Source organism: Danio rerio, chromosome 1, assembly GCF_049306965.1.
Source record: "Danio rerio strain Tuebingen ecotype United States chromosome 1, GRCz12tu, whole genome shotgun sequence".
In the NCBI taxonomy this organism is placed as follows: domain Eukaryota; kingdom Metazoa; phylum Chordata; class Actinopteri; order Cypriniformes; family Danionidae; genus Danio; species Danio rerio.
In genome coordinates, this window is record NC_133176.1 from 62,723,155 (window position 1) to 62,742,500 (window position 19,346).

General features: G+C 45.4%; 1 protein-coding gene across 2 annotated transcripts in view; it reads right to left on the reverse strand.

Moving 5' to 3' along the window:
- Nucleotides 1-19,346, reverse strand: part of mslnb (mesothelin b) — a 56,745-nt gene that overhangs the window by 30,278 nt on the left and 7,121 nt on the right. The window contains exons 5-49 of one of the 2 annotated variants that reach the window (XM_073908424.1): nt 17,545-17,664; nt 17,267-17,445; nt 17,084-17,187; nt 16,889-17,001; nt 15,172-15,379; nt 14,231-14,301; nt 13,904-14,148; nt 13,725-13,809; nt 13,493-13,636; nt 12,785-12,987; nt 12,610-12,713; nt 12,416-12,525; nt 12,119-12,295; nt 12,009-12,040; nt 11,835-11,926; nt 11,648-11,670; nt 11,525-11,546; nt 11,411-11,438; nt 11,247-11,322; nt 10,945-11,103; nt 10,642-10,853; nt 10,464-10,552; nt 10,248-10,366; nt 9,987-10,160; nt 9,722-9,753; nt 9,534-9,631; nt 9,420-9,445; nt 9,248-9,269; nt 7,838-7,865; nt 7,684-7,759; nt 7,382-7,540; nt 7,079-7,290; nt 6,901-6,989; nt 6,645-6,763; nt 6,384-6,557; nt 6,073-6,104; nt 5,885-5,982; nt 5,771-5,796; nt 5,599-5,620; nt 3,985-4,012; nt 3,831-3,906; nt 817-975; nt 514-725; nt 336-424; nt 58-176 (exon numbers count right to left, since the gene is read on the reverse strand). In XM_073908424.1, the coding sequence (XP_073764525.1) occupies nt 58-176; nt 336-424; nt 514-725; nt 817-975; nt 3,831-3,906; nt 3,985-4,012; nt 5,599-5,620; nt 5,771-5,796; nt 5,885-5,982; nt 6,073-6,104; nt 6,384-6,557; nt 6,645-6,763; nt 6,901-6,989; nt 7,079-7,290; nt 7,382-7,540; nt 7,684-7,759; nt 7,838-7,865; nt 9,248-9,269; nt 9,420-9,445; nt 9,534-9,631; nt 9,722-9,753; nt 9,987-10,160; nt 10,248-10,366; nt 10,464-10,552; nt 10,642-10,853; nt 10,945-11,103; nt 11,247-11,322; nt 11,411-11,438; nt 11,525-11,546; nt 11,648-11,670; nt 11,835-11,926; nt 12,009-12,040; nt 12,119-12,295; nt 12,416-12,525; nt 12,610-12,713; nt 12,785-12,987; nt 13,493-13,636; nt 13,725-13,809; nt 13,904-14,148; nt 14,231-14,301; nt 15,172-15,379; nt 16,889-17,001; nt 17,084-17,187; nt 17,267-17,445; nt 17,545-17,664 (4,785 nt within the window). Of the gene's footprint in view, nt 1-57; nt 177-335; nt 425-513; nt 726-816; nt 976-3,830; nt 3,907-3,984; nt 4,013-5,598; nt 5,621-5,770; nt 5,797-5,884; nt 5,983-6,072; nt 6,105-6,383; nt 6,558-6,644; nt 6,764-6,900; nt 6,990-7,078; nt 7,291-7,381; nt 7,541-7,683; nt 7,760-7,837; nt 7,866-9,247; nt 9,270-9,419; nt 9,446-9,533; nt 9,632-9,721; nt 9,754-9,986; nt 10,161-10,247; nt 10,367-10,463; nt 10,553-10,641; nt 10,854-10,944; nt 11,104-11,246; nt 11,323-11,410; nt 11,439-11,524; nt 11,547-11,647; nt 11,671-11,834; nt 11,927-12,008; nt 12,041-12,118; nt 12,296-12,415; nt 12,526-12,609; nt 12,714-12,784; nt 12,988-13,492; nt 13,637-13,724; nt 13,810-13,903; nt 14,149-14,230; nt 14,302-15,171; nt 15,380-16,888; nt 17,002-17,083; nt 17,188-17,266; nt 17,446-17,544; nt 17,671-19,346 lie in introns of both variants that reach the window. The other variant, XM_073908416.1, reaches the window with a different exon arrangement.

The following is a 19,346-nucleotide window of genomic DNA, read 5'->3' on the forward strand; positions in this document are numbered from 1 at the left end:
CAATCAAAGAGAACTGATGCTGGAGATGGAGACTGAAGATCACATGTGGAGACCCACCGGACTGAACTTTCCGTTGATGGAGAGCAGAACTGAGAGACTGACAAACTTAGAGAACGAGCCAAAGTTCCTCTGTAGCCACTCTGAGCTGCTGTTAGCCGAGGACACACAGCCTGCGTCTGCACACACACACACACACACACACACACACACACACACACACACACACACACACACACACACACACACACACACACACACACACACACACACAGTAAAGTCTCCTTCATGTACGTGAGTGGTCTCCTGCCTGAAACCTCCTCAATCTTCTGCCTCACCTGTCGTGTTGCTCCTGAGGAAGGGCAAGATGAAGAACTCCACCATGTTTGTTCCTTGCGTCTCACTGACCAGCGGGAAGTCTGTGAGTCTGAGGAAGGGTGTGAAATAGCACTGATCAAAACATCTGTTCAACACACTCACAGTCCTGAGCTAACGCTGAGGAAAGGCTGTTCTTACATGAGCTGGTAAGTTTGGCAGGTGAGGTTTCTGCTGCTGGCGCACTGCAGTAGGGATGGAGACGCAGACGGTAAAAGCGGCTTGAGGGTTTGACTGAACAGTGTGCTGATGACGGAAGCGTTTCTCCATTGGTCATCACTGACGCTCTGCAGTCTCAGCTCCCACACTACATCCAGCGCATTGGACAGGGCGTCGCTGCTGATTGGCTGAGACTGATGGAGTAATGAGGGGGAGGGGTTACTGTCACATTCCCAGTCAGGGTCCCAGTAAACACTGGAGGAGAGCTGTACAGGGCTCATTTACCGTATTTGCTGCTGCGCTGGAGAAGATGGCGAGGGCTCTATCCAGAAGGTGATCGGCTTTGGTGAAGAGCAGCTTCCAGATCTCCGTGGAGTAACTGCTGTTGCCGGACAGCTGACAGGTCAGGAGGTCAGCCAGATCCTCAGCCGTGAGGCCTGTGAGCTGCAAACACAAGACACCTGATCAGTGGACGTCACCGCTGAGGGAACACCACAGAGACTGCAGACACTGCTGGAGCAACGAGCATTCCCAGAAGGTCATTAGTAGGGGTGTAACGATACACCAAAGGCACGGTTCGGTTTGGTTCGGTTCACGGTTTTGGAGCCACGGTTCAGTTCAGTACAGTTCGGTTTCTGTTTGCTGTGGGGTTAGGGTTGATGTCTTGTTAACAGCAATGCTAAGGAACAATAGATTCACTTAATAACATGAACATCTGAACTTTTTCTTTATTAACTTTTATCATCAAATTTTTAGTACAGTCAGGATACCCGAGTAAACAACTGAAATTAAATAAATACCTCCAATATAGACTAGTCAGAAAAAAAACTATTGTCTTTAGTGCAGCCATCTTAACCAAGCAAACTAAAATTAAATAAATAACTGCAGTGTAGACTAGTGACAGATCTTCTTCAAGAACACCATAATAGCCACATTCTCAGGTGAGAGGCTTGATCTCTGTGCAGACACAGACTCATTTTTGATCATCTTAGGTTTCATTTAGATAGGTTTCCGTTTAAATTAAGGAAAAAATATACATATACTGTGTTTGAAGAGTGTTTTTACATGACATATTCACCAGTAAAATACATTGCAGTTGTAAGAGGCTAAATTATCATATGCATTTGTTTATATGACAAAACATTTCTTTTTGACTCAAGAAGGTCCATACTGACTACAAAGGCAGATACTGATGAGATCAGGGCCTGTTGTGTGGACTTTGGGGGTTTTATGGTGTGGTCACATGTTGATTGGTCAGATTGAATGGCTTTAGTCACATGGTCAAGAAAGATACAAAATATGTGGTAAACTCGAGCTCAGGCTCTTTTCCTGCTCTGCTCCTCTCCTGCTCTGGAGTCCATCTTCTCTGACTCTACTGCAATCAGGCTAACTTCTGGGCCTGCTCTCTCTGTCTCTCTCTCCCTCTTCCTGTGTCTCTCCTTTTACCTCCGGTAACTTAATTTTACATTTAAGCTAGGTGCAATTTATATCACATGTTTTATCATTTCATATTTTATCATTTTATACAGTTGTTTGTAATTAATACAGTTGCAACCATCGAGAATTATTGTCATTAAATCATCTCATTTTCAAGTACTCGTGAATTACTTTTGATTTAACATCAATATTTAATTGCTCCATATTGTAATACAATACAATCACATAATCAACGCTCTCCCACATTTGTAGCTATTAATACTGCCCTTATTTCCGTTTTGTGGTATGAGATTGCAGAAGAATGGTTTGACTAGAAATTTACAGTTTTTTACCATCATGCTGATAATTTTTTAGTCACTCGGCAGAACTACAGTTCGAACCGCTGTGGTTAAAACCGTTCTTACACAGTTGTGTCTGAAACTAATGTTAGGGTTGTAGCCGGCTGTACGTTTGCCTCCTGATCTCTCTCTCTCTCTCTCCCGCTCCCTCCATGCCGGTCATTTATGCAGGTCCGCCTTCACGTCAGCTGATGCCTGTCAATTCTGTAGGTCCGCCATCATGACAGCTGATTGGTCAGGAGACTTGTCTATCGTCATTTGGTGTCGTGGCGCGGGAATATAAAAAGCATGTCAGGAAGAGCGGGAGAGAGAGCGTTTTTTCCTTTGATCTGGTTTTTCGTGTATTTTTCTGACATGATTATAATTTTCATTGTTTTTGCTTAACTGTCGTTTGGGCAAAATTATTTTGCTTTACTTTTGCCCAATTTGAGAAAATGTGTGAGGTTTGTACATTTTTATTTCAGTTGATTTATATGTTATTTTTTGGCTCCGCTCCTTCCCGACAACACTGAGCTACATCTCCTGAAGTTCACTCTTTTCTCAGTGTAAGGTGGATAGGGAAGATGTCGTACGATTTCCATTTTGCAAACACGTAGAAAATGTATTGTTAAAGACATCAGGTGCGAGATGAAGGTCATCTTAATATTTATTTTATTCTACAGTTCAGAATAGGGAAGAATGTGGAGCTGCACTGAAGACCTTTTTTTCTTTTCATCAGTTTTAGCGAGATAAGGGGTTATTCATGAGTTAGAATTGTTTTGTTATATTTCTTTCTTTTGTTTGGCTTCACCATCGTGCCCTTGCTCGAGTTTGACTCATTTTTGTTTAATATTTTTGTTTGAATTTGTTACTTTATTATATTATTGTTATTAGTGTATATATTTCTCTTTTTTGTATATATTTGGGCATTATTCAGGTTTTACTTTTGTACATTAAATCACTTTTGTTGGCAGTTCTGCTGCTTACACCCTCACATTGTGAAATTACCACACTTTTTAAAAGTTTTTCTTAAAGTAAGTTTCATGAAACAGTTAAGACAGACAGGCGTGCGCTTTGTCTACGACACAAATTCCATTCCTGTACTCCACTGGAAAACCAAAATGTTCCCACACAGATGACTTAAATGTGTCTGAGGGATCTGCAATCTCAGTACTATGTGAATCTGCCATCCTGCGTCCAGTAGTAACGAGTGTGATGCTTACTCAAATCACATGACATGACATGCACTAAAATACTAACTTTAGAATATAATATTTAGAACAAAACCTCATCATTACTAAAGACAAGTTAATCAAATGTGATAATAAAGATGTGTTTAAATTGGTTCAATTAGTTAGAGACAAGTGACGTCAACCTCAGGAATGGGCAGCAGGGGGCGTGAGAGTACCGCGGTACGCCACGAGAGTTTCGCAACCATGTATCGTGGTTGGTGTATCGCGATATTTCGGTTTGGGTTTTATATCGTTACACCCCTGGTAATCAGTGTCAACTCAGCTTCTGATTGGGAATTTTCCATCTTCTTACCGAAGAACAAGCGTACTGCTGCAGGTTGACTTGACAGGGGGCGCTGGCGAGAGCCGCAGACAGGAGAGTCTCATTACTGTGGGAAACATCAGAGTTTAGCGTCTCATAGATGCTGCCACTGTGTCAAAGTGCAGAAGAGAGTATTTGCTCATACCTGACGACTCCTGAACAAACGCTGGTAACTGGTGAAATCATAGAGAACATTGGTCAGTGTTTGGGAATTGCATTTCAGATACAACACAACAGCCGTAAACCACAGAGTAAACACGACTGAAGGAAACACTTGAGCGTTAAAGCTGATTCACTTGCTGACAGGTTCAGTTTCTTGTTGACTACAGGGCATCACTCTTACATCCCTCACTCCAGCAATCTCCATATTTACATGACCAGTAGCTGACACATGACTAAGTATCTGGAGTCAGCCTGATCTCACAAGAAAACAAAAGTATTTTACGTTTTGCCAGTTCAGTGGCTAATGAAATTGTACGATTTTAAAAAGGAGGCGTGGCATCTAATCCCACCCCTAAACCCAATTGTCATTGGAGGAAGAGCAAATCGTACTAAATTGTACGAATTAGATTGTATGAATTCATACGAATTAGCCACTAAATCAAAAAGTTATGAATTGCTGTGAGATTGTGTTGGGTAAAACTGCTCCATTAAGCACTGAGCAGTGATCAGAGAGGAATGCCGACTCTTCAGTCTCCTTCAGCACTGTTTGGGCTGTCAGTGCCCATGAACAACATTCAGTGCTGAGCAATTCACTAGTCGGGTCAAGTCCAGTAGTTTGCTTGAATATTGGGCTTGACCTATTAGAAATGGATCAATGTCTATAGTTGACTCAATATCATGTGAAGACTATTGAAAGCTTTTCACTTGATTCAGTTTCTTCAGTAACAGTCAGCATCATAATGAGGCAAGCACTCAAGGTTGCTGACAGCTTCATCATGTAATGTAATGTGTATTTATATAGCGCATTTATTGTGTATGGCCATACACCCAAAGCACTTCACAATCATGAGGGGAGTATCTTTACACCACCACCAGTGTGCAGCATTCACTTGGATGATGCGACGGCAGCCACAGGACAATGGCGCCAGTGCTTCACCACACGCCAGCTATTGGTGGAGTGAAGAGACAGTGATAGAGCCAATTCAGTGGATGGGGATGATTAAGAGGCCATAATGGGTAAGGGCCTATTGAGGGACTTTGGCGAGGACACCGGGGTTACACCCTAGTCTTTACGAGAAGTGCCATGGGATTTTTAATGACCACAGAGTCAGGACCTCGGTTTAACGTCTCATTCGAAAGATGGCGCCCACTGACAGTGTAGTGTCCCCTTCACTTTTACTGGGGCATTAGGACTCACACAGACCACAGGTTGAGCGCCCCCTGCTGGCCTCTCTAACACCACTTCCAACAGCAACCTAGCTTTCCTGTTTGGTCTCCCATCCAGGTACTGACCAGGCTCAGCCCTGCTTAGCTTCAGTGAGTAACCGGTCTTGGGCTGCAGGGTGATCTGGTTGTGGCTGTCATCATTTTAACTATTTAAAGTTTTTGTCTGGATGGGGCTCTAACGTGGCCTATGGATCTTTACAGATAAGGGAGGTCAGCGTAGCACACTCAGTAGGGTGGACATGAGTAACAGTGGCCTCATTGCCTATGGAGACTGGCTAGTGTGCAGAGGCGGCTTCAGCTTTTCCCAACATTCATTCACACACTGACTAGATCAAGGTCAGAAACAAGCTTATTGCATGACTGCACTTACCATTCAGAGGAGTGAACAGACACTAAAAACACATGGAAAAGACAGGACTAATTAAACAACAACCTCCAAAAGCAATGTTTGATTGTATTTGAGAGAAACGAGAGGAACGTGAGTCATGGTGAGAAGCCTCATAAGATAGAGAAAGACTGAGTTAAAAAGGAAAAACTCTTACTGTTGGCAGTGGAGGAAGCGGGCAGCCTAAGAATAAGACACACAGTAAATCAGTAGATTTAGCAGAAATAATGTCAATAGTGTTGATCCTGAAGGCACAAAGCCTGAGATTCACCTCTGGCTCCAGTCTGCTTGAGTTCTTCAGTTGTGTGGTAAACCAGAGTCGCCATGTTTGTAGACAGGGAAGGTAAAGCCTGAAACAGCCTCTCAAATCTGACAAACACAGACAGAATTAGAGGAGATTTCAGCACAAGAGACAGCAGAGACTCAGTGACGTGTCAACAGAGACTCGAGTACACTTACATCAGTGTGTAGGAGCTGCACGGGACAGACACCTGTGAAAACACAAACACACATCAGCGCCATCACTGCAAATCTCCTTCAACAACTCTCCTGTCTGTCCACTGCACATTTACTCTACAGTCTCTTTCCAGACAAACTCATGTACAGGTGAAACTCGCAGACTCCAGACCATACTGAGCAGCCGTGCTGTCAGCTATTCTGATGCTCACTGTTCGCAAAAACCCCTTTCTAGGTGTTCACCCACAGCTCCTAACAGTGGCGTGTGTTTGGGTTTGGAGTTCAGCAGAAGGAAACGCCAGAGTAAGCTTTACCTTCCCTGAGATCAAGAGCAGGTCTTGAAGAACAGCGGGAAGTCCTCGTTCCTCAGGAGACACCAGCAGATAATCAAATAGCGTAGTGATGACCACACTCTGTGGAAGACCAGGCAGACCTTCAGCCATCAGATCAGCCATCTGACCTGGAGACAGATCTACCAGACTCTCCAGCTGAAGACACACAGCAGAACAAGAACATCACAATCAAAGAGAACTGATGCTGGAGATGGAGACTGAAGATCACATGTGGAGACCCACCGGACTGAACTTTCCGTTGATGGAGAGCAGAACTGAGAGACTGACAAACTTAGAGAACGAGCCAAAGTTCCTCTGTAGCCACTCTGAGCTGCTGTTAGCCGAGGACACACAGCCTGCGTCTGCACACACACACACACACACACACACACACACACACACACACACACACACACACACACACACACACACACAGTAAAGTCTCCTTCATGTACATGAGTGGTCTCCTGCCTGAAACTTCCTCAATCTTCTGCCTCACCTGTCGTGTTGCTCCTGAGGAAGGGCAAGATGAAGAACTCCACCATGTTTGTTCCTTGCGTCTCACTGACCAGCGGGAAGTCTGTGAGTCTGAGGAAGGGTGTGAAATAGCACTGATCAAAACATCTGTTCAACACACTCACAGTCCTGAGCTAACGCTGAGGAAAGGCTGTTCTTACATGAGCTGGTAAGTTTGGCAGGTGAGGTTTCTGCTGCTGGCGCACTGCAGTAGGGATGGAGACGCAGACGGTAAAAGCGGCTTGAGGGTTTGACTGAACAGTGTGCTGATGACGGAAGCGTTTCTCCATTGGTCATCACTGACGCTCTGCAGTCTCAGCTCCCACACTACATCCAGCGCATTGGACAGGGCGTCGCTGCTGATTGGCTGAGACTGATGGAGTAATGAGGGGGAGGGGTTACTGTCACATTCCCAGTCAGGGTCCCAGTAAACACTGGAGGAGAGCTGTACAGGGCTCATTTACCGTATTTGCTGCTGCGCTGGAGAAGATGGCGAGGGCTCTATCCAGAAGGTGATCGGCTTTGGTGAAGAGCAGCTTCCAGATCTCCGTGGAGTAACTGCTGTTGCCGGACAGCTGACAGGTCAGGAGGTCAGCCAGATCCTCAGCCGTGAGACCTGTGAGCTGCAAACACAAGACACCTGATCAGTGGACGTCACCGCTGAGGGAACACCACAGAGACTGCAGACACTGCTGGAGCAATGAGCATTCCCAGAAGGTCATCAGTGTCAACTCAGCTTCTGATTGGGAATTTTCCATCTTCTTACCGAAGAACAAGCGTACTGCTGCAGGTTGACTTGACAGGGGGCGCTGGTGAGAGCCGCAGACAGGAGAGTCTCATTACTGTGGGAAACATCAGAGTTTAGCGTCTCATAGATGCTGCCACTGTGTCAAAGTGCAGAAGAGAGTATTTGCTCATACCTGACGACTCCTGAACAAACGCTGGTAACTGGTGAAATCATAGAGAACATTGATCAGTGTTTGGGATTTGCATTTCAGATTCAACACAACAGCCGTAAACCACAGAGTAAACACGACTGAAGGAAACACTTGAGCGTTAAAGCTGATTCACTTGCTGACAGGTTCAGTTTCTTGTTGACTACAGGGCATCACTCTTACATCCCTCACTCCAGCAATCTCCAGATTTACATGGGAACAATTCAACAGGTGACAAAGGGTTCGGTGTTTGCAGGGTTAAGGTTGAGGCAAAACAGTTCAGATACAGCCCTGGGCAGTGATCGGGGAGAGATGCTGACTCTTCAGTCTCCTTCAGCACTGTTTGGGCTGTCAGTGCCCATGAACAACATTCAGTGCTGAGCAATTCACTAGTCGGGTCAAGTCCAGTAGTTTGCTTGAATATTGGGCTTGACCTATTAGAAATGGATCAATGTCTATAGTTGACTCAATATCATGTGAAGACTATTGAAAGCTTTTCACTTGATTCAGTTTCTTCAGTAACAGTCAGCATCATAATGAGGCGAGCACTCAAGGTTGCTGACAGCTTCATCATGTAATGTAATGTGTATTTATATAGCGCATTTATTGTGTATGGCCATACACCCAAAGCACTTCACAATCATGAGGGGAGTATCTTTACACCACCACCAGTGTGCAGCATTCACTTGGATGATGCGACGGCAGCCACAGGACAATGGCGCCAGTGCGCTCACCACACACCAGCTATTGGTGGAGTGAAGAGACAGTGATAGAGCCAATTCAGTGGATGGGGATGATTAAGAGGCCATAATGGGTAAGGGCCTATTGAGGGACTTTGGCGAGGACACCGGGGTTACACCCTAGTCTTTACGAGAAGTGCCATGGGATTTTTAATGACCACAGAGTCAGGACCTCGGTTTTACGTCTCATTCGAAAGACGGCGCCCACTGACAGTGTAGTGTCCCCTTCACTTTTACTGGAGCATTAGGACTCACACAGACCACAGGTTGAGCGCCCCCTGCTGGCCTCTCTAACACCACTTCCAACAGCAACCTAGCTTTCCTGTTTGGTCTCCCATCCAGGTACTGACCAGGCTCAGCCCTGCTTAGCTTCAGTGAGTAACCGGTCTTGGGCTGCAGGGTGATCTGGCTGTGGCTGTCATCATTTTAACTATTTAAAGTAATTTGTCTGAATGGGGCTCTAACGTGGCCTATGGATCTTTACAGATAAGGGAGGTCAGCGTAGCACACTCAGTAGGGTGCACATGAGTAACAGTGGCCTCATTGCCTATGGAGACTGGCTAGTGTGCAGAGGCGGCTTCAGCTTTTCCCAACATTCATTCACACACTGACTAGATCAAGGTCAGAAACAAGCTTATTGCATGACTGCACTTACCATTCAGAGGAGTGAACAGACACTAAAAACACATGGAAAAGACAGGACTAATTAAACAACAACCTCCAAAAGCAATGTTTGATTGTATTTGAGAGAAACGAGAGGAACGTGAGTCATGGTGAGAAGCCTCATAAGATAGAGAAAGACTGAGTTAAAAAGGAAAAACTCTTACTGTTGGCAGTGGAGGAAGCGGGCAGCCTAAGAATAAGACACACAGTAAATCAGTAGATTTAGCAGAAATAATGTCAATAGTGTTGATCCTGAAGGCACAAAGCCTGAGATTCACCTCTGGCTCCAGTCTGCTTGAGTTCTTCAGTTGTGTGGTAAACCAGAGTCTCCATGTTTGTAGACAGGGAAGGTAAAGCCTGAAACAGCCTCTCAAATCTGAGAAACACAGACAGAATTAGAGGAGATTTCAGCACAAGAGACAGCAGAGACTCAGTGACGTGTCAACAGAGACTCGAGTACACTTACATCAGTGTGTAGGAGCTGCACGGGACAGACACCTGTGAAAACACAAACACACATCAGCGCCATCACTGCAAATCTCCTTCAACAACTCTCCTGTCTGTCCACTGCACATTTACTCTACAGTCTCTTTCCAGACAAACTCATGTACAGGTGAAACTCGCAGACTCCAGACCATACTGAGCAGCCGTGCTGTCAGCTATTCTGATGCTCACTGTTCGCAAAAACCCCTTTCTAGGTGTTCACCCACAGCTCCTAACAGTGACTTTACCTTCCCTGAGATCAAGAGCAGGTCTTGAAGAACAGCGGGAAGTCCTCGTTCCTCAGGAGACACCAGCAGATAATCAAATAGCGTAGTGATGACCACACTCTGTGGAAGACCAGGCAGACCTTCAGCCATCAGATCAGCCATCTGACCTGGAGACAGATCTACCAGACTCTCCAGCTGAAGACACACAGCAGAACAAGAACATCACAATCAAAGAGAACTGATGCTGGAGATGGAGACTGAAGATCACATGTGGAGACCCACCGGACTGAACTTTCCGTTGATGGAGAGCAGAACTGAGAGACTGACAAACTTAGAGAACGAGCCAAAGTTCCTCTGTAGCCACTCTGAGCTGCTGTTAGCCGAGGACACACAGCCTGCGTCTGCACACACACACACACACACACACACACACAGTAAAGTCTCCTTCATGTACGTGAGTGGTCTCCTGTCTGAAACTTCCTCAATCTTCTGCCTCACCTGTCGTGTTGCTCCTGAGGAAGGGCAAGATGAAGAACTCCACCATGTTTGTTCCTTGCGTCTCACTGACCAGCGGGAAGTCTGTGAGTCTGAGGAAGGGTGTGAAATAGCACTGATCAAAACATCTGTTCAACACACTCACAGTCCTGAGCTAACGCTGAGGAAAGGCTGTTCTTACATGAGCTGGTAAGTTTGGCAGGTGAGGTTTCTGCTGCTGGCGCACTGCAGTAGGGATGGAGACGCAGACGGTAAAAGCGGCTTGAGGGTTTGACTGAACAGTGTGCTGATGACGGAAGCGTTTCTCCATTGGTCATCACTGACGCTCTGCAGTCTCAGCTCCCACACTACATCCAGCGCATTGGACAGGGCGTCGCTGCTGATTGGCTGAGACTGATGGAGTAATGAGGGGGAGGGGTTACTGTCACATTCCCAGTCAGGGTCCCAGTAAACACTGGAGGAGAGCTGTACAGGGCTCATTTACCGTATTTGCTGCTGCGCTGGAGAAGATGGCGAGGGCTCTATCCAGAAGGTGATCGGCTTTGGTGAAGAGCAGCTTCCAGATCTCCGTGGAGTAACTGCTGTTGCCGGACAGCTGACAGGTCAGGAGGTCAGCCAGATCCTCAGCCGTGAGGCCTGTGAGCTGCAAACACAAGACACCTGATCAGTGGACGTCACCGCTGAGGGAACACCACAGAGACTGCAGACACTGCTGGAGCAACGAGCATTCCCAGAAGGTCATCAGTGTCAACTCAGCTTCTGACTGGGAATTTTCCATCTTCTTACCGAAGAACAAGCGTACTGCTGCAGGTTGACTTGACAGGGGGCGCTGGCGAGAGCCGCAGACAGGAGAGTCTCATTACTGTGGGGCAGATGAACTTCTCTCAGGATGACTGATTTACGTGGCAAACATTTTTTACAGTCATTGAAAAGCCAAAAATAAACACTACCTGCTGATTCCGTCACAAATTGAAGTTTCTGAGAAAGTAAAATCAGGGCTCAATGAGTCAGGACATGTTTAAATGCACACTTCTGTATGATGTTGGATAATCAATCAGACTTACCATTGATTGGAGTTGAAATACACTGAAGAAGACATGAACATAGATTATTAAGAGTTTATTAATTACTTGTGCCTTTTGTTTGTGAAATTTTCCACCCATGAGATTAAAACTGTTGTTTCTTACCATAACATGTGGGGGGAAACACTCTGTTAAAAACAGAAGAGTAAAATCTCATTAAAATAGCTTTAAATGTCTGTCAATCTTAGAGACAAAATTGTTCAAAAATTTCAGAAATTGCTTGATCAAAGGTGTAGTTTGCTTTATTTGTGGTTTTGTGTGTATGTGTGTGTGTGTGTGTGTGTGTGTGTACCCTCAGGTGCTATTGTTTTCAGCTGATTCATGTCATCTTTGATGGTTTGCATCATGTTTGTAGGAAACACAGATTCCTGCAGCCTCTGAATGCTGAGATTGACAGAGAAATTAAGATAAATATGGGTGAACTCCTGACTGAAGGAGCTCAGAAACAGTGTTGAAGAGCACTTACATCTGCTGGTATGATGCACACTCCAAACCCATCTGAAATCAAAACAGAATTCAGCAAACAGTTAGCTGTATACCTGCCGCACAGGCAGTGTTTCGCAGAAATGCTGTTACCTCATCAGCGAGCACAATGAGATACTGAAGGATCTCAAGCAGACCACGGTCCTCAGGAGAGATTAGCAGGTAATCAAAAACCGTGGTAATGACGACACTTTTCTCTGGGAGACCTGCAAAAGTCTCAACTATCAGTTCAGCTGTCTGGTTAGGGGAGAGAACCGGCAGCGCATCTATCTGAAATACACAACCAACACATTTCACTTACAAAGAGAAATACAATGCAAGAATCATACGACAATGCCAAGAACAGAGCTCAGTGTTTGTTTTAGAACAGTGGGAATGTAGGAAACCCACAGCGTTGAAGGCTTGGTTCAGCTGGTACATTTCACTCAGTGTGGCAAAATGTGAAAAATCCCCAAGATTCAGAATGATCCAGACACTGCTGTTCTCAGCGGGACAGCCACCTGGAAACAGATCAATATTGTATTTTAATGATGAATGGATAGGTGGATGGATGGTCAGGCAGATGTTGAGAAAGACAGATGTACCTGAAGCATTCTGGTGGCTCAGGAAGGATGAGATGAAATACTGATAAACATTCTGCGCACCTTCATCTGACATCAGAAGTCTGTCGTGACTGAGACCTGAAACACTGAAAGTACACGCCGAAAGTCAGGACGGATTAAAGTGTACAGTAGATGAGAATGTCTGCGGTGGACATACAGAATCTGGAAGGTTTGACAGCTGAACTCTTTATAACTGAGGCATGCGAGATATTCTGGAGTCAGCATGTTGAGCAGAGGCTTCAGCTTGACTTGGAACCATAACTCCACAAACGCCTCGTCCTGCAGGTTGCTGATGGGGAAGGCGTCCGCGGAGATCTGGCCCACGATGTCACTGAAGGGGGAACTCTGGGAACTGAAGTTCTGAAAGAGTGGCAGAAGAGAAAATGAAGAAGAGAAAATGTTTAATATACTCTTCTCCAAGTTTACTTCAGAATAACAAACTCTGAAGACCATCAGAACACAGAACGCATGCGCTAAGAAATGAGATGCTGCAGTCATCTTGATGGTCACATGTCCATCATATGCTTTAACAGATTTTTTTTCTAAATTACAACATTTCTATACTTATTTATTTATTTATTACCTATTTCAATATATAAAACTACACAAAAAAGGAAAAGAGTTTCTTCTTCAAATCTCTAAACGTCAGTAATTATAGCTACATGAAGAGCATTATTCTATCCTCTATTTAGCCCCAGTGATGTCTGGGTCAGAATCTGCATTTGATGCATCCTCAATCAAGTGAACACGTCCAGGTTCTGTCACACGTCCTCTGTTCTTGTAGTATTAGAACGGAAGTTTGTCGTTTGATGCGCATATTGAGAAACAGACTAGGGCAAGCAGTGTGAACTGTGTGTGTGCTCACAGTGGTGGAGAGCTGCTGTAGAAGAGCATCCAGGTTCTGGGACAGATGCAGGAGGACGTTGGAGAGTGTCTCCTCGTTCAGCGTGAGGTTCGAGCCCGATGCACAGTGCAGGACTGTGGCCACATGCTCCACCAGGTCCGTCAGCTAGACAGATGTGTAAACACGTATGATATGAGGACATGATGTCATTCAGATGGAGAAGATGATGGGAATCACGGATACGGTGTCTTACCCCACATGTTCTGTTGTCAATAAATACACTGCAAATGTCTTGAGTTTCATTCTGGGCTCCAGACCCCGTCCCTGTCTCAATGTAGCTGCCGAACAAAACGAAGAGGTTTAAAGTGAATCAGTGTGGTTGAGTTCCTCCGCCAGTGGACAACTGTGGGAATACTAGCATGAAAAACTCACAACAGGTTATGGAAGACAGTGGTGAGGTTAGGATAGATTTCTATCTGCTCTTGAGGAAGGAATCGCCGCAGTATTGGAGAAACCACATGTGTGTACCAGTCATGAACGTTCATGGGGTCAAAAGCGACTGGATCCTGCTGCTGCTGCTGGGTGTAGCTCTGCTTGAATGGGGCGGCCATCTCTGCTAGCGTCAGGTTCATTATGGCCTGCACCAGCGTGGCGCTCCGCATACTGCTCAAGTTTGGCTTTAGGAGGAGAGAAGACGGCAGAGTTAAAGAGATGGAGTTCAGGTCTGTAAAGCCCTGCTGATGGCATGTGTTTGCTTACCTGCCGTGTCAAGGACACAAACTGCTTAACGAAACTCCCAACAGGTCTAAATGCTGTCATGAAGTCGTTCACTGCCTGGAGACACACGTCAAGACCGGATTAAACAGAAGGATCAGCAAGGTGCACCAGGGCACTTTTACTGCAGGCTTTAGCTTAAACCTGAACCTGCCTCACCAGCCTTCAGCTATACAGTAATCCTGAAGACTTTGGTTTAGATGCAGATTTGTTGCATGTCAAGATTTTGCCAACTATGATGCGATCCTGGATTAACATCTATGTTGATCCTGAAACTCAATTTCTGTTAGAAATCCATACCTGTTCCCTACCTCTAAACCCAACCATAACTGTAGATTATTCCCACAATCAGAGGGCAATAATAGTTGAACAACAATCAAGTAGAAGTGCAAAAACTGTAAGCCTAAACTGAACTTAAACACTAAACGCATCCCTTAATTCTAGCTTAGTTCTAGAATGTTGTTCCAGGATCAGTAGAGACGTTAATCCAGGATCATATCCTACTTAATAAAAGGTTGGTGTAGGTTTGTATATTTAGCATTGGAGTCAAACTTTGCAGGAAGTTTATCTCAAGAACCAGCCCAGCTAACAAGGAACATTCTCAGAACATTCAGTAATATTCCTTATGAATGTTACCTTAAAGAATAATGTAATAATGTAATTATGTATTCAAATAATGTACTGAAACAACTGAAAACTGAAATAATATTCTGGGAACATTAAAACAACATGAGACTGAAGAAAAGTTCAAAATAATGTTCTTTTACCCAAACATGAACATATAAAAACTGGACATTTTGAACATTGAAGAAGATTTTAACAATTGCATCTTCATAGCTTGATGAGAATGATATGGGAATGCTTTTATAATCTAAAATGTTCGCTGTGAGAGTTGCTCACATCTGATGCTCATGTTTGACTTCTACTTGCCTGTCCGAGGGGGTCTTGTGCTGAGGAGGGGCTCATGTAAAGTGTTGTGCCGTTATTTGAAGGCCATGGATTCCCGGAGGGCATCACAGAAGACATCAAGCTCTGAAACACCAGGCCGAGGGAACTGTTGGTCAAACCCATCACCTCTGGATAAAGGAGAAGCTCTGCCTTCTGTTCTGGACTCAACAGGTGCAAAACTTCCAGCTGCCGAAACACAGAAGAACTTCAGAACATCTCCAGACATCAGTACACTTCCGTGAGGAAGGAATGTAGGTAAAGCAGTGTCGCAAAACAATACAAGGCCAGACCTGGACTCTAAATCTTTAAGTCTTAATATCTGGAAAATACAGTTCTTACTTGAGCCAGAGTTTGGGCTTTTAGTACTGGAGAACTACACAACTGTCTGGGTTATACTGAAGCTGTACGTCCATCATAGCCGGCAGCTTGCTCTCTGCAACTCTCACATGATCGCCCACTGAAGCTAAGCAGGGCTGCACCCGGTCAGTAGCTGGATGGGAGACCACATGGGGAAGCTATGTTGCTGTCGGAAGCAGTGTTAGTGAGGCCAGCAGGGGGCGCCCAACCTAAGGTTGGTGTGGGTCCTAATGCCCCAGTATAGTGACGGGGACTTTATACTGCTCAGTGAGCGCCGTCTTTTGGATAAGAAGTTAAACCGAGGTCCTGACTCGAAAAGAGTAGGGGTTTAACCCCGGCATCCTGGCCAAGTCTGCCCACTGGCCTCTGTCCGTCATGGCCTCCTCACCCTCCCCATATCAGACTTGGCTTCATCACTCTGTCTCCTCTCCACCAATCAGCTGCTGTGTGGTGTGCGGTGGATGCTGCATACTGGTGGTGGATGAGGAGATTCCCCCAATGTGTAAAGCGCTTTGAGCGCCCAGAAAAGTGCTATATAAATGTAAGGAATTATTATTATTATTATCCTGCACTACAATAAATGATAGAAATGTGGTACTAGTGCAGAGTTTAGTATTTGGACTGCAGCGGTAGAGTTACTTTCCGACCCTGACCTTGCATTTATAATCTACACCAGGGGTGACCAACCCTGTTCCTGGAGATCGACCTTCCTGCAGATTTCAGTTGCAACCCATATCAAACACACCTGCCTGTAATTATCAAGTGCTGTTCAGGTCCTAATTGGTTCAGGTGTGTTTGATCAGGGTTGGAGCTGAACTTTGCAGGAAGGTCGATCTCCAGGAGCATGGTTGAGCACCACTGATCTACACAGACGCAGCTCTACAGTTGTGCAACACAGACTAATTACACATTTTTCTGTGAAAGTTCAAAAATGTACTTTTGACTGCAGGTTCCAGATAAAATGAATGCTCCCGTGTAGCATAGCACTCACGACTCAGTGCATGTTTCTCTTACATGTGCAATTGAAAACACTCTTGTTTGGGTTTATGGAAAGGTTTGGTCAGTGGTTCACTAGGTGATCCGTACAAAAAGCATCGCCTTCTTTAAATGTAAATGTAAAAGAAGGATGTGCAACAAAACATACACCATGTAAAGTCCTTCAGATTTGCAGTAATGCAGACAGCGCCCTCTAGTGGATTTGTCAATGCGCTACAAATTATACCCAGAGCAACATGTCTATGTTTTGCAGAAGTGCAGGCTGAAGCATGTGTTTCCCATGAGCCTGGCCTTAATGTGTGTTGTCAAACTCCACACTGGATTAAAAACACGTCCTCATACCCCGCTGAAGAGCAGGTTGATGGATGAGAAGTCTTTCACTTGAGCCATCACAGAGAAGGAGCCAAAGTTCTTCATGAGCCAGTCTTCAGTGCTGGCTTCTGGATCAACACAACCTACAAACAACACACAATCACACATCACAAAGCTGTCGCGGACATTTGGAGAACTCACAGCACGATCTGCCTGAGCTGTCACCTGAGGACGTGTTCCTGGAGAGGAACGGGTACATGAAGAAAGAATAGATCCACTTCTGCCTCACCGGATCCAGACTGGAGAAATGCTGACTTAACTCCTGAACTCTGCACACACGATCAGACACACAATCAAACACAGCCGTGGAGCTCTCCGGATCTCTTGCACGTGTGTGTGTCGGCATACACAGTCTGGTAGGTGCTGCAGCTGAAGTTTCTGTTGCTGAGGCACGTGAGGAGGTTTCTGGAGATGGAGGACAGCAGAGGCGTCAGCTTGATGTCCAGCCACGCCCTGATGCCCAGATCCTCCTCCACACTGAAGCCTCCAGAGACATCCAGCACTGGCACACCGGACACACTGGATCTCTGCGGGACCGACAGAACCAGAGGAATCAGTGTGTGTGGAATCAGTGTGTGTGTGTGTGTGAGATCAGTGAGTGCAGAATCAGTGTGTGTGCAGCGCACCATGAATGAGTAGATGTCCAGAGCAGCACTGATCAGCTCCTTCAGATTCTGCATGTGTTCTGCTGTGGGTTCTGGAGGAACGCCGGCACACGACAGGAAGCTCTGTGTGGGTCCGTCCATCTGAGACTACACACACACACACACACACACACACACACACACACACACACACACACACACACACACACACACACACACACACACACACACACACACATTTAGAGTGTATCCTTTAAGATAAGTAAAAGGTCTCCAGTCCTGCAGACAACACACCTGCAGACGCTTCTGTGTTGTGTAGTATATTGTGTTGCTGTACTAAGATGAAGGAAAGCCTTCATGATATTTCAGATATGTTCAACACATCCGGCAGGCGGAATAGTGATGGTAGAATGATGATGGGTAATTGAGGGAATACATATGTGCGTTGAGGGTGTCCATGAGTGCCCTATGAAGGGCTGAATGTCTCTGTGTGATTAGTATAAGGGTCTGGTTTCACAGTAGTGTCGTGTATTCTCAGATTTCTCTTCAGTTGATGCTGGTTTTTCTGCTGCAGAGTATAAAGGTCCCGCGTGTCCTCGCACCCAGCGGACGCTCTGCAAAGCTTTTGTTGTCGTGAATATCTGCGTGTCTGTTATGGTTTGCGTTCATAAGGGAAAGGTGTTATCTTTGGGGATTGTGTTTGCAGGAGAGGCCGGTGCAGTGTGAGTCTCTGAGCTCTTCATCATCATCATCGAGTCAGCTGTTCTTCTGTAATAGCTCATTTCCACTGGCAGTGCAGTACGCTGTGCTTCATATCAGATTCCACTATCAAAAGCATCAAAGTATTGAACTGTATCGCAACACTTTTTTGGGATCAGTTCATTCCTAGCACAACAGTGCTGAGCTCGACTCAGACTGCGTCTCAAATCACATCCTTCCATAATATACTGTATAGTGTTGTAAAAACAGTGTGTGAGAAGTACCTGGCTGATCTACTACTCCACTTTTTTTTAAAACACAGCTGCTCATATATTGTTGTATCCATGTTGAGCTCTGATAAACAGATCAACCTAGACAATTCCATGTCATTATATTCAAATATTATTATTATTATTGTCATTTTACAGACGTCCCATTAAAGCATCTACAAACTCGTCAATCTGATTCCAGGTAAAAGGTAAACACTGTGGAAGCTGTTCAGCAATTCTCCACTGGGGGCGATCTGAGTGAGCGCGCGCCACTGATGTGTGTTTGATGGTGTTACACAGATCGCCCCCCGGTGGACAAACACTGAGTTTGATGATGTAACAAAGCCTCGGTCACTGAAGTCATGTGACCTCGCTAACTCCGAACCACTGATTCAGAACAAAGGTTTGGTAAAGGGTTCATGAAGCAGCGTCACTACTGTACTGAGCCTCTCAGTGGACACCAGCGCTCGCTCTCGGGGTTATAGTTGAACGTTCAACATGTCTGAACTGGTGTTTATCATGTGATGGTGATGATACATGTTTACCTGACAAATACACACATATTTAGCTTTCTTGACTTTGTTGCAGAGTGGATCAGACTGGGGGATCAGGAGTAATGGAGCGATCAGCAGGTGATTTCTGGACATTATTGATCCAGCATGACTCTCAGTGACAGACGTCACTATACTGGACACGACACATCAGTCTGAACTGAACACCAGTCTGAATCTCAGTCAGATCAGCTCAAAATGCACAGCGGCTCCTCAACGGACATTACCTGAAGCACACTGTGTCCACATCATCAGATATCTGAGCTGTTCATAATCAATACATGTGATCAGCTCTTACAAACAC